Source organism: Oryzias latipes, chromosome 3 (genome assembly GCF_002234675.1).
Source record: "Oryzias latipes chromosome 3, ASM223467v1".
Taxonomy (NCBI): Eukaryota; Metazoa; Chordata; class Actinopteri; order Beloniformes; family Adrianichthyidae; genus Oryzias; species Oryzias latipes.
The window spans coordinates 14,025,067-14,038,801 of record NC_019861.2 but is presented as its reverse complement, the minus strand read 5'-3'; the positions used below and the strand labels follow the sequence as shown (position 1 = coordinate 14,038,801).

The window sequence follows — 13,735 nt, the reverse complement described above, 5'->3', positions numbered from 1 at the left end:
TCTTAGAGACTGCTCACACTGTCATGGAAATGTCACTAAAGATGCACTCAAACTACCTGGATCAAAATTTAGTTTCACAAAGGAGAGTTTTCTAAATTTGCTCTAATGAATTGAGAGCATAGTAGTATTTAGATTTGTAGCGCAGTTTCCCCCCCAAAAAACTCCCATAAATTACAACTTTTTCCAACTTTCTCTGGGTAAATGCTGGTACAACATTCAGTCACTTGGTGGCACAAATAAGAGAGCTACACTAAAACATATTTCATTAAACATGCAAATTTTAAAAACCTAAAAGCCGTTTACAACCAAACTATGGGATCACTGCATGTCACATCTACAATTCTTTAGAGAATTCATATTCAAATTTATGTTGATCTCAATTTTGCCTCATTTATTTCTGCAATTTCCAAAATTGACACAATATTTCAATTTAATGCATGCAGCAAGAGAGAGCAGAGAGGGAATGGGAGTTGGACTATCAACCTGGGAAGGTAAAACAGAGGTCTTCCTGTTGTGAACCTGTTAGCACCACTGAGCATGTGTTCCTGCTGTCGTTTGCTTCTGCATGTCTACCTTTTTGTGTTGTATAGAATTGCAGCACACAATATTGTCCTGTAAACATCTCCAGTGGCTTTTATTGAATCCTGTTTTATGATGGCATCATGCTCTGTTTTTCTATTTTGTAACACTGAGTTTTCTTTTTTCCCTCTCTGAAACTCCTAAAGGAGACAACTGTGAGAGAAACAGAGATTCAGGCTATACAGAGAAAAGTAAGCAATCATTTGTTTACAAAGAGGAAATGTTTAACGTTTTTGCCTGTGCTTGCTTAACAAGTGCATGTTTCCTTTGCTCACAGGAGAGACCATACAGAGTGGCAGATATCCAAGGAAAGGTAGGGGATAAAAAGCCTTTTTCACTTTTAACTGTTGCTTGTTCTTTGTGGCATCTAAAAAGCTGGATCTTCCACCCAAGAATTAAACAAAGTGAAAAATATCCATTCATTTTTGTAGATAAAATCATGCAGAGCTTTGGGCAGCAAAAATATTTAATAATTGTCCAAAGCTGTAGTTGAACTAGACAGAGAAAAAGCCTTTCATTCATCTGTTCCACTATGACTTTACTTCCTCTGACATTTTTCAATTCATGCCATCTGTTTGTTTTTTTAATTTTATGTTGTTGTATTTTTTGTTCGTAGCTTGAGTGCTTTTACTCACTTGACACTATTGAAGGTTGCATCTTCATTCCATGGAGTAGAAAGGTATCAAGCATTTGTTGTTTTTACCTTGTTTGTTCTCTTAATCTAACTTTTGTGTATTCATCCAAGAATTTTTTCATCATTAATTAAATTAAATGAAACAATTCTTAAGAAATAGCTGTTTTATTGTCTGTATTGTCCATTTAGAGAATCAGTTGGTGACTTGCTAAAACTAAGACTTTGAAAAAATCCTTCAAAATGTAGCTTGAGGTGTTTACTGTTCCCAGGCTACCTCAGCAGAAGAAGAGGAGATTGATGAGGTTCTGGAGGGCCACAGAGAAAAGGCCCCAGCTCTTAGTGATCCCAATCACCAGGAGAAACAGACCAACTGGTCAAAGGAAAACATCCCACCTCCAAAACAGAAGACAGCTGTGGATTTGAATGCTGTCTCTTCATGTATCATCCCCATCAATGTTACAGGTAAGATTAAAATTAAAATCAATGGGAACAAAGAATTATTCTGAACATAAAACAAGTTGCACTTTAAAGACAAAAATGCAAATGTCTTTACAGAGTTTGATTGAAAATTATTTTTAAATGCATTGTACATACACTCACTGGCCACTTTATTAGGCACACCTGTCCAACTGCTCGTTAACGCAAATTTCTAATCAGCCAATCACATGGCAGCAACTCAATGCATTCAAGCATGTAAACATGGCCAAGATGATCTGCTGCAGTTCAAACCGAGCATCAGAATGGAGAAGAAAGGTGATTATAGTGACTTTGAACTCGGCATGGTTGTTGGTGCCAGACGGGCTGGTCTGAGGATTTCAGAAACTGCTAATCTACTGGGATTTTCACCCATATCCATATCTAGAGTTAACAGAGAATGGTTTGAAAAAGAGGAAATATCCAGTGAATGGGAATTTTGTGGGCAGAAATGTCTTGTTGATGCCAGAGGTCAGAGTAGAATTGCCAGACTGGTTCCAGCTGACAGAAAAGCAACAGTAATTCAAGTAACCACTGGTTACAACTGAGGTCTGCAGAAGAACATCTCTGTACGTACAACACGTCCAACCTTGAGGCAGATGGGCTACAGCAGGTGAATACAACACCAGAGGCCATTCCTGTCAGCAAAGAACAGGAAACTGAGGCTACAATTCACACAGGATCACCAAAATTGGACTATCAAATACTGGAAAGACGTTGCATGGGGCTGATGAGTCTCCATTTCTGCTGAAACATTCGGATGGCAGGGTCAGAATTTGGTGTCAACAACACAAAAGCATGTTTCCATCTTGGTTCATGCTGGTGGTGGTGGTGTAATGCTGTGGGGGATATTTTCTTGGCACACTTTGGGTTTGCAAGGTGTACCTAATAAAGTGGCTGGTGAGTGTAGTTCTTAAGCCTGTGTCTAATGGCTTCTTTCTTCTTAATGCAGGAGTTGGTTTCGATAGAGAGGCCAGTGCCCGTTGCTCTCTGGTCCACTCTCAGTCAGTTCTTCAGAGGAGAAGGAAGCTTAGAAGGAGGAAGACGATCACTGGAATACCTAAACGCGTACAACAGGACTTGGGTAGGTTGCACAAAAATGTGTAAGAAATGAAATATATACATTAGGATTCTGTGCAAAATTCAATGATCTGAACTGAACATTTTGCAACTGAATTAAAACAAACAAACAAGTTTTTGCTTTGCTTTCAGACTCAGATGAATCCCCTGTTGCAAAGGAGCGCACAGTGATCATCCACGCCAACCCACATCAACTCTCCCTCTGTCAGGAAGACATCTCAATAGGTGGCCGTCTTCATCACACTCGTGACTCTGGGTGCCAGACAGATGATTTTCTCATAGCATGTACGTTAATAAGAATAGATAAGTATACAAGGTTATTCAACCAAGCTTGTTTCTAAGTGTAGCAGTACCGTAGTTGAGCTTTAGACTAGGATAGGGTTTAATGAAATAGGTATGAAAAGTTGATATTCTACATACTGGGGTGAACACTTGTAGGTTATTTTTGTGCTTAATCTGTCCTCTTAATATGTGATAATTGTCAGTATGTTTTCATCATTGAACCAGATGGACTGTGGTCCACACAGAAGTACATTAAAATGTCTTCCTGTGTTCCCCCTTTTGGTTTCTGCCTTCTCTTTTCAGGCACGGCTGCTCCTTCCAGACGACGTATTAGAGCCCAGCGAGGACATCAGGGAATCCCTGCTTCTCTGTCCCATTCAACAGGAAACATTTCCTCCTTGGGTGACCAGTCAGACTCTACATACACTTCAGCCTCAGTACATGGGGGGCGCTTACGCTCACGCAGTCTTCCACGAGAGGGTGGGCGTCTAATAGACAGCGATGATGATGATGACGATGACGACGATGATGACAATTATGACGATGATGATGACGATGAAGACTTGTCACCTTATGAAGCAGAAGACTTTATTCCATCTGGGCCAAGTCCAAGAATGAAGATGATGATGATGAAAGATGAAGAAGAGAGTACAGATGATCAGGCGGCTCCTGAGCCGCTGCAGATTGGAAGCCTAAAACGCCAGCAGCGATCGGGTGACAGAGACAGAGGGTGTGGGGGAGGAGGAAGCCCAGAACACAGCTGGATGGAGAGGGGCCGTTCTCGCTTGCCCCGGAAAGCCGACATGGGTAGCTGTGAAATTTCATCCAGTTCTGATACTTTCAGCAGTCCAATTCACTCTGTGTCTACTACAGGAGTTTTAGGCAGTCATGTGGACCACAAGGAAGACCATCAGTCATCCAGTGGAAACTGGAGTGGTTCCAGTTCCACATGTCCATCACAAACATCTGAAACAATCCCTCCACCTTCTTCTCCACCCCTTACAGGATCATCCCACTGTGATTCTGAGTTGTCACTGAACACAGTGCCCAATGCCATTGATGAGGGTTTCTCACTTGATCCCTCATACCACACTGACCTCAGACCCCAGGGCCAGGGCCACAGATCCAGCTCGTTTACATCCTCAGCCACAGATCAGCTTGATGATGCAGGGGTCAGTACAGCCAGTGAGGGGGAGTGGACATACCCTGCAGAACAAGACCAGGTTGACCCGGACCAAGACTCTGATCAGACTCACATCTTGACTCCAAGCCACGGAACAGTTCAGGATTACAGTTTGAAACAACACCTGGACAATGAAACTACTTTTAATGAAAAAGCAAACAGTATGGAAAAAGAGCCTGGATCACAATACCCATCTGATCCGCATTACTTCTACTCATCCTCTGTCAATTTTGGAGAGAGTGAACAGAGTTTCAGAGGATACACGTATAACTATGCAGACCCAGGGGCTGATTGTGGTCAGTCCAACATAATTGCAGCACCTTTGTCCCATGGAGGGTACCCCCAGCCAACAGCTGAGTTCAGAGCAGGCACGATGACTTTAGGGAGGACTTTTCGTCCGCTCAGGAAACTGAAGGTCAAACCTCCACCACCCAAACGAACTTCCTCGTTGAGGGAAACAAGTAGTAGGGTTGATATTGGAACTGACACGCAAGCAGATCAGGATCCACCAAAGATGGTATGTGAACAAGAACTTAATCTGTCTTCCACAGACATGAAGCTGGAACTGGAGCTGGAGCTTGGAGGTGCCCCAGAACCTTTACAGACATCATGTTTAGGGGCAGAGCCTATGGGCACTTGGGGCATGGGACTGAGCCAAACCATGGACCTTGTAGAGCCAATGTCCTTCAGTTCTGCAGATACACACTCATTTAAAGATGAAGGTGCTGTGCAGTCTGACTATGCAGACCTGTGGCTTCACAACAGTGAGCTGAAATCCAGCAATGGCGAGCACACGTCAATGTCCAACTCTAGTACAGCTACTGGAACCACTGTCATGGATTGTATGAAGTCTCCAGATAGCTCGTCCTCCTCAACAGACACACAGATCCAGCCAATTGTCCAGCCTACAGAGACCAAGACTACTAGTCCAACCGTTCAACCTGGAGACTTCAAACTTGGATCACCTGAGAAACTAGCTGGTCTTGCCTCACCATCAAGTGGCTATTCCAGCCAATCGGAGACCCCTACGTCAACTTTGCCCTCCTCTTCGGCAGCCTTCTTCCCAGGTCCACTGTCTCCGTCAACTGGTAAGCGAAAGCCCAAAGTGCCAGAAAGGAAGTCATCACTCTCTTCCTTGCAACACTTCCCTAGAGATGTAGCTACCATCTCGTCTTGCTATAAGAGAGACCCAGACTTTCCACCACCACCGTCCCAACTTGACCTTAATGTTCTTCATGGTAGCTATGTCAGACACACTCTCTCTCATCGGACTCATCACGTACACACACTTCATCATAGCAAACACAGAGTTACAAATGCTTTAACCACTGCAACAAAGATGTTGACCCCAGACACAGCAAATAGCAACCTACTGCCAAGTTCAAGTTTTGCTACAGAAAAACCAAGTTCAAATCTGTTAGCCCCACCTGGTCCCCGTTCAGTGGAACATCATTCAAGTAACCAGTCTAAAGATCAACAGAGTACTTTTACAATGCAACAGGAAACAGCAGTAGAGACTGTGACAAGACCCAAATGTCCTCCCATTAGTTCCACTTTGGCTCCTCCACCTGTTAACACAAGGCCTCTCCCACCTCGTAGGCCACCTCCAAGACCGCCATGCCATTATCACAGTTCCTCTCCTGAACATTCACAACCCCCTCCACCTGGCCGTCACCCTGATGGACCTCCTTCCTACGAAAGCCTGCTACTTAGACAGGACCGCTATGGACCTGGAACATTTTGGGCTATGACAGGCTTCAGGACTCGGATAGATCCCCCATCAGATCTCTCTGAGGACAGCTCACCTCTACATAGACCGGTACCACGTGCTCCTCACCCTTCACCAGTGGATCTACATACTCATATCCACGCTCACACAGAATTTAGGGGGCTTAACAATTCAGCGAATGCACAGTCAGAGTTTAGGATATTAGGGGAGCGCTCATTCTCACAAGATGAGGATGAAGATGAAGAAGAAGAGGAAGAAGAGGAAGAGCAGGTAAAAGAACCAACAAGAGCTGCATGTTCTAGAGTGAGCATGCGATCTGATCATCCTCCACCTCCAGCATATGAATTTGCTGGGAGCTCTTACTCAGACTCAGGGCCATGGGCTAGTCCAGTCAAAGTGCCTGATAACTCAATAGAAACATTGCATCCTAACATAATCTGCAATGTTAAGAAAAAAGGACATGAGCTGCAGGAAGCAGAGGAGCAAATGATATCAGGTGCAACCAGAAGTGCCCATCAGCAGCATCCAATGGAGACTAAAGATGACTCTACTACCCCAGACACCGAAGACTACTTCAGTAAAGGTAAACTCTCACTAAGTCCAACTGGCAAAAATTACTCATACACACTCAAATCTAATTTCTGTGCAGTGAAGTCATCTAACAAAATTTACTTAGTTAAAAAAAAATCATTAAAAAAAATCCTCAAAAGAAAGACAGCGACAGACAGTATGACACATTGTCTTTTTATAATAAACCAAAAAGCAGCTGGATTGCACTCTACATTGCCCATTTGAAGTTTGTGGGTAAAGCAGTATTATTCTATTGCAATAACAGAGCAAAACTGAGTCAGGATGTAAGAGTTACTAAATGTCTTAAAAAATAAACTTGCAAATGTATGTTAATGTGATGTAAATTAAGATTAAGTAATATAATGTAACTGTATAACGTAAGAAATGTTTGTAGGTCCTGTGGAAATCTTAGAACACAGAGGGCTATGTTAAACCAAAATTTCTTCAATTTTCATTTAATATACGTTTTTTTGTATAAACCATGCCTGAAGTGTACCTTACCTATCATATTCCTTAAGTAACAGGAAGGAATAGCAACTTAAGGCAGCAGTACAAAAATGGATTTGGAGTAAAGGTCAAGAAGTTCCCAACAATGTTTGAATTAGAGAACAGGAGTGGAGACCACAATCCATGAAAATGCCATGGAAAGAGGAAACAACCTAGAAACTGTCTTGACCTAAACCATTAATATGTAAAAGTGTAGAAAATGTTGTTATTAAAGTTTAATTGATTTTTTTTTAAACATAAAATAAAGTATACATACTGGTCTACTGAAACTAAAAAGAAAATTAATCACTGACTGGCATCAGTAGTATCAAATAAATATCTTTTTCCATTCCATATTGATAGCCAATAACTGTGTGTTCTAATCCTTCTTGACATAACATGCACCTAGACTCCACAAAGCTTAAAAACCTCCAAAGTCTAAAATGGTGGCAGCACTTTTTTGCATTTTAGCTTTCCTGTTGGTCATTGAGGAATGTCATTAACTTATTTTAAGTTAAAAAAAAATGCTTACTTTAACTAAAATTTTTGTCCCAAAAATCCTTAATTCTAAAATAATAAAAAAGGATGTGTTTTCTTTGTCACCTGACCATAGTTTAAAGTATTTTGAGGCTTGTAAATGCACTGATTGATACGATCAAATGAAATGTGATACAGGTCTTGTTTGCTTCAGATTCCACACCCAGTGATAATTCACTCTCCCCTCTGATGGACGACACCAAAGTGGACGAGGACATTATCATTACATCACCCAACAAAAGCCGAACAACTGAGGATCTGTTTGCCATGATACACAGGTGAGTCTTCTTCTGCTGTAATTTATCTGGAATTATCTACAGATTGCTTAGCTGGTCAATACATATAAACAGTGGAGTAAAAACGTATTTACCGGTAATCAGCCATCAATTGTATAAGTTCCCCACTTAAAAAATTGACAGAGGGCTGTAATTTTCATCATAGATATACCTCAACTATGAGAGACAAAATGAGAAAAAATGCTCCAAAAGATCACATTGCCTGATTTTTAAAGAATTTATTTGCAAATTATGGTAAAAATATGTATTTGGTCACCTACAAACATGCAAGATTTCTAGCTCTCACAGACTTGTAACCTCTTCTGTAAGAGGATCCTTTGTCCTCCAGTCGTTACCTGTATTAATGGTACCTGTTTGAACTTTTCATCTATATAAAAGATACCTGTCCACAACCTCAAACAGTCGAACTCCACAATGACCAAGAGCAGTTCTGAGCCCGGTGTGTACATAATATTTGAAGTTGGAACTAACACAGCTGAATTAGTTTTCCATGCTCGTTTTATATCTGATACAAGACCATATTGTGATGTTTTTTTTTGTTTTGTTTTTTTTCCAGATCCAAGAGAAAAGTTCTAGGTCGGAAAGATTCAGGAGACCTGAATGTGAAATCTCGTCTTTGCCCCACAGCACCAGTGAACCCCAACAATGTCTGCACTGGTGTTGTTCCTCCAGCCCCTCCGCTCAACTTTCAAGCTAATATAGCCAATGCTGTTGGGTCACAACGGGCTCCTGTGCCAATCTATCGCAGTGCTAAGAAATCAAACACATCCAATGAGGAGTTTAAACTTCTTTTGCTGAAGAAAGGAAGCAGGTCAGATTCTAGCTACCGCATGTCTGCTATAGAGATCCTGAAGAGTCCTATCACCCCTAAAACACCAGGCGAGTCCTTCCAGGAAGGGCCTGTTAAACAGGCTGAGGAGTCATCATCTATTTTTCCAGAGCCTCCCATTTCTGGCCTGGATCCAATTCAGATACCCGGTCTTTTTCCAAGGGCCAACTCTGAGAGTTTCACCCCAAAAACTGTGTCTATGTCAGCTGCATCTCGACAAGGACGTTCTCGGATTCCCCCGGTTGCCAACAGCAGTCGCTACAGTACACGCAGTCGCCTATACACAGCCCCGATGCAAGCCATTTCTGAGGGGGAGACGGAAAACTCAGATGGGAGTCCCCATGATGACAGATCTTCTTAAATCAACCTTACAACAGATACTGTAATTTCTCAGCCTAGTTGTAATGTAAATTAATACCTGAAAAATACAAAATTAGATTGTTACTGAAATGTACCAACATTATATACTGATGCTGTTCTGTTCAGTGATACTGAATGATAAAAGGATGATAAGGGGACAAATTGAGAAAATACTTTAGTATTGTGCCATATTTGAAAGGTTGCTCCGCCTAAAATTTAAATCTGTTTTCATGTGATCTAAAAAAATGTCCCAAATGTGTGGAAAATACTAACAAAAAAAGATGTGTCTGTAACAGACAGAGTTGCATGATCGAGAATAGACAACTGATATTTTTACTTGTATTATGAATGGTGTGACAGAACGGGTGTCACTTGGGGACTGCTTTCCTACTCAAATTAACACATTTTTATGACATGTAGTATTCTTTTAACTTATGATGCCAGGTTTTTAGTGGCTAGACCTTCCAGAGTTTATACTTAGTATTCTCACCAACAAGCCAGAGGTCTGTGTCACTGCGAAAATTACTAACATCTTAACTTAGCATAAACTTTATATCTTTTGTATTCCATCTGAAGACATGGCTTAGAGCGTGTACGGAAGCCCACCTTATATATGTCCACAAAAAAAGGTATCCAAAAAAAAAATTAAACGTGATGCATGTATTTTTGTAAAATTGCGCCTCAGAACATAAGAATTCTTCATCAATTTGCATGCCCTGTGTGGAAGTATCCCCTGGAACCTGATTTCTATCAACATTTTTATGATTCTTAATTTATCTGTACATTTAGTTTTTCATTGCATTGCCAGTGATTGAAGTGTCTAACAAGAAGGAGAAATGGTTTTCACCTTTTTGTCTAAAGTACAGGTTTACTTTGGACAATCGCACAGTGGCCTTTATCCGATAAAAGTGGTGGAAGGCAGGACGTCCGTAAACCCCTGCACAAGAACATGGAGCTGTGCCATGTTCCACCAAAATTCAAACGCTAATCTACTCAAACCCAACATTAAAATCTATTGCTTAGACTTCTTAAAGCTTTTCCATATGCTAACTACTGTTGCTATGCTAACTTGACAAGCTAGTGGCACACTTGATAGCAGATATAATGATACCATAGAGTGCAAACGGTAAAAATGCTTTAGAAAGTCTTCAATTGGTTTAACTAGAGGTTGCCCAAAAACTAACCTCACTTTTGCACTTAGTATTTATTTGAGAATATTCTGTGATAAAAATATATATCATATAAAAAAAATGCATACATATATTTGTACTTACTATTAAAAAAGACAAATCTATATAAAAATTAAACACAGAAATTTTATGGGGAATCAAAAAGTGTAGCAAAAAACAGTCTCACTGACAATGCGAATAACTTATCAGTGTGCTGTTCTCCTCTCCGTGTTGCCTCTCCTTCATTTGCACAGACCCAGTAGCATTAGACAGGTGAAAGCTCAGTAAAGCGGCTTCTGAACACCCCTCTAAGGAACTCTACAAAGCGATTTAAAAAATGAACAAAAAAACGAGAGAGCCAACGAAACCCTGCAATACATTATCCATTGATCACACCCAACATAGGGTTTGAAGTAATCTAGCAATGTACATCATTTGACCTGATTTCACACAAAAATAGAAAACGTACCAGTGGAAGGCCTGAGCAGCCACCTGCCTATCAGAGCAAACCATAACACATGCGCTTTTTCATGTTTTGAGACTGTAGTCCAAATAAAACCATTCAATGTATTCTATGAATACCTCAGCAAACATATTACTGTTTTATTGTAATAGATAGATAGATAGATAGATAGATAGATAGATAGATAGATAGATAGATAGATAGATAGATAGATAGATAGATAGACACAACAGTTTGATACTCAGCGAATCTCAATTGCAGAACTGACACTGTGTAAGATGAAGAGCGTTAAAAGCTGTGAACTGACTCGAATTTTACATTCATCATGTTTCTGAAACACGCACTCGTTCCTGTCCGTTGTTTTATTTGTTGTGTTTTCTATCGCATGCAATAATTAAAGAGTTGGAAAAAAGTAAAGAAGAAAACCACCAAAATCATTATTTTTATCTGCAGGATGTATCAATGAAAAAAGGGTTTTGTATTTTCGTTCAAATGTCGAGTTCAATTGTGTGTTCTATAGATGTACAAACTATGTCTGGCTAATTCTGTTCTGTATAGTTGTGATCACAAACAGGGGTTTATCTTGTACTGTATATCTACTCACTGGACAATCATACGTAGAAGAGACTGTAAAGAAAATTATAGTGAAGCGATGAGGAGGGAGAAGCGGAATATTTTGGTGCTGGGTCATCCTAGTCATGCTATGGAGTTAAGAGAAACGTTTTCTACGAAAAAATGATGGTTGCATTACCTGTGCATATCCGGACAACCCGCCTTGGACAAAATGTACAAATATAAAAAAGAGGTGGAAGATATCAGAAATAAGTGGAACAGATGTATTCATAAGAACAAAACATTTGTTTGACTTGACCAGAAAGTCATCGTCCTCTTTTTAATCATGGTTGAATATTTTTATTCCCGCAACTATTACTACTCAATATAGTGATTAGAAAAAAGTACTCCAAAGTATTTCGTAATTTGTTTAGTGTGGTTTTTCCATACTGTACCTGACACCAACACCTTAGAGGTCTAACACCGTGGAGGTTTATTGAGACTGTTTCCTTTCTTTGTATAACAAGTAAATGGAGATTCAAACAAAAACATTTCATTAAAAAGGCCGACTAAAAGGCTGCCATGCAGACGTGAAACCGAATATAACAGAAGCCTGGGAATTTAAAAACAAAAAATGGCAAACTTTTATAGGTTTTACTCATGGCCAGTGCCCACAATTTGCACACTGAAGAAGTGTGACAACAATCACTAGACATTTTTAAACAGAGGTGTACAGTATGGAATATCCCTAAACTGACGTTGAAGATGGATGGAGCAGGAAAAAAAAGTAGACACTAAAACAATTTACCTATTTAAAAAAAAGCTCCAAATCTAAAACTAGCTAGGTCTTAACAGATTTGAATCACTTTTGTATTTTTGTATAAATATGTAAATATGTTTTTGAAGGAAAAATGTCGCAAATTTTTTTCTTTTGTAAAATAAATTAATAAAAAACAACAAAAAAAGTTCTTTTTCTCAAGTTTACATATTTGTTTCTAAGCCTTTGTATGTTTGGGGACTGTTTCACACCTTTAGTCTTGTATTGATGAATTTTATTTTGAGGGAGAGACACTACGACATTGTAAAAAAAATCCATTATTCTATATTACTAATTTCAACAGCTTACTGAGCTGATAAAAACTGTGCATAGAAAAAAAATACCAATAAATGTGATTGCAATGGGATTGAAGTCATTTCTGTCTGACAATTGTTTTTGTCTTCATTAAAATAAAATGTACTAAGAAGTTTTTATTCACCAGGTGGCAGTGTCTTAATGCTGTCCAATTAAAGGTGTAGGTTCCTTTAAGAGCTTAATGTTTGATTTAAAAAAGATTTTCAGTTACTTCTGTTCAGAAAAAATGTACTTATTCTTTATATCAGCATTTCATTAACCCTGACTTATCCCTGACCCTGTTTAAAATGTGTTTAATTGTATTTTCTATATTTTGGCTTTTTTTTTTTTATTATTTCTTGATGAACTCCAAACCTCAATAAATAAAGGCTTTTATTATGGTTTTGCCACATTTACACCTGTCTAAGGTGTTGATTGAAAAGATTTTAAAGTGAATTTTCTGCTTTACAAAGTTGTCTACTTCATGTTTTGTCTTCATCTCCTCAGGGAATAACTAGGTTGACTAAAGGTACTTATTATTTTAAGTTTATATTTAAAGTTATGTATAAATATATATTTTAAAAAAACGCCCTCTCACCCTCTGTGGTTGGTTTCTCACCCAAGCTTGGGTGCTCTACTAAAGGCTTGGGAGCTTGAGGGTCCTGCGCGGTGTCTTAGCTGTTCCTAGCACTGCGCTTTTTTGAACTGAGATGTCTGAGACCTTTCCATGGATCTGCTGTTGCCACTCCTCCAGCTTGAGGGTTACTGCCCCGAGTGCTCCAGTTATATAAGATGTCATGTTGCCATGGAAACACTCGCTCAGATCTTTATAACCAAGTACAACACCTGGAAAAGTGGGGTTGTTTTCCTGGGACCAGAGCTTGCGATGATTTAGTGTTGAGACCGCCAGGGTGATGATTCGCTGGGATCTTCCTGGTCTGGACGGTTTTGAATCGAGCTCCACTGGACCCTGAGGCCTAAAACAGGAAGTCCTTGTATATCTTCTATCTATCTATCTATCTATCTATCTATCTATCTATCTATCTATCTATCTATCTATCTATCTATCTATCTATCTATCTATCTATCTATCTATCTATCTATCTATCTATCTATCTATCTATCTATCTATCTATCTATCTATCTATCTATCTCCGTCCGTCCGTCCGTCCGTCCGTCCGTCCGTCCGTCCGTCCGTCTATCTTTTTTTTTTTTTTTTTTTTTTTAACATTTATTTAATATTGATATATTATAGTATTAATCTAAGCAGGGGAATGGGCTTCCCGGTCCATTCCACAAGACTGGGGCTTGGTGGCTAATGACTAACCCCATCTCTACTTTTATAAATTCTGGGAAACACGAGCAGTCCTGCATTTTGTGAGCGAAGTGTTTTGTTTGGTT

General features: G+C 39.7%; 1 protein-coding gene across 4 annotated transcripts in view; it reads left to right on the top strand.

Annotated features, from left to right (window-relative positions):
- Positions 1-12,407, top strand: part of LOC101175303 (Nance-Horan syndrome protein) — a 57,961-nt gene extending 45,554 nt beyond the window's left edge. Inside the window, exons 4-13 of one of the 4 annotated variants that reach the window (XM_023953341.1) lie at positions 444-491; positions 726-770; positions 857-892; positions 1,196-1,258; positions 1,483-1,675; positions 2,640-2,771; positions 2,900-2,992; positions 3,353-6,544; positions 7,709-7,832; positions 8,407-12,407. In XM_023953341.1, the coding sequence (XP_023809109.1) occupies positions 444-491; positions 726-770; positions 857-892; positions 1,196-1,258; positions 1,483-1,675; positions 2,640-2,771; positions 2,900-2,992; positions 3,353-6,544; positions 7,709-7,832; positions 8,407-9,040 (4,560 nt within the window). In that variant the 3' untranslated portion in view covers positions 9,041-12,407. Of the gene's footprint in view, positions 1-443; positions 492-725; positions 771-856; positions 893-1,195; positions 1,259-1,482; positions 1,676-2,639; positions 2,772-2,899; positions 3,053-3,352; positions 6,545-7,708; positions 7,833-8,406 lie in introns of all 4 variants that reach the window. The other 3 variants (XM_023953339.1, XM_023953340.1, XM_023953342.1) reach the window with 3 other exon arrangements.
- The last annotated feature ends 1,328 nt before the right edge of the window (positions 12,408-13,735 follow it).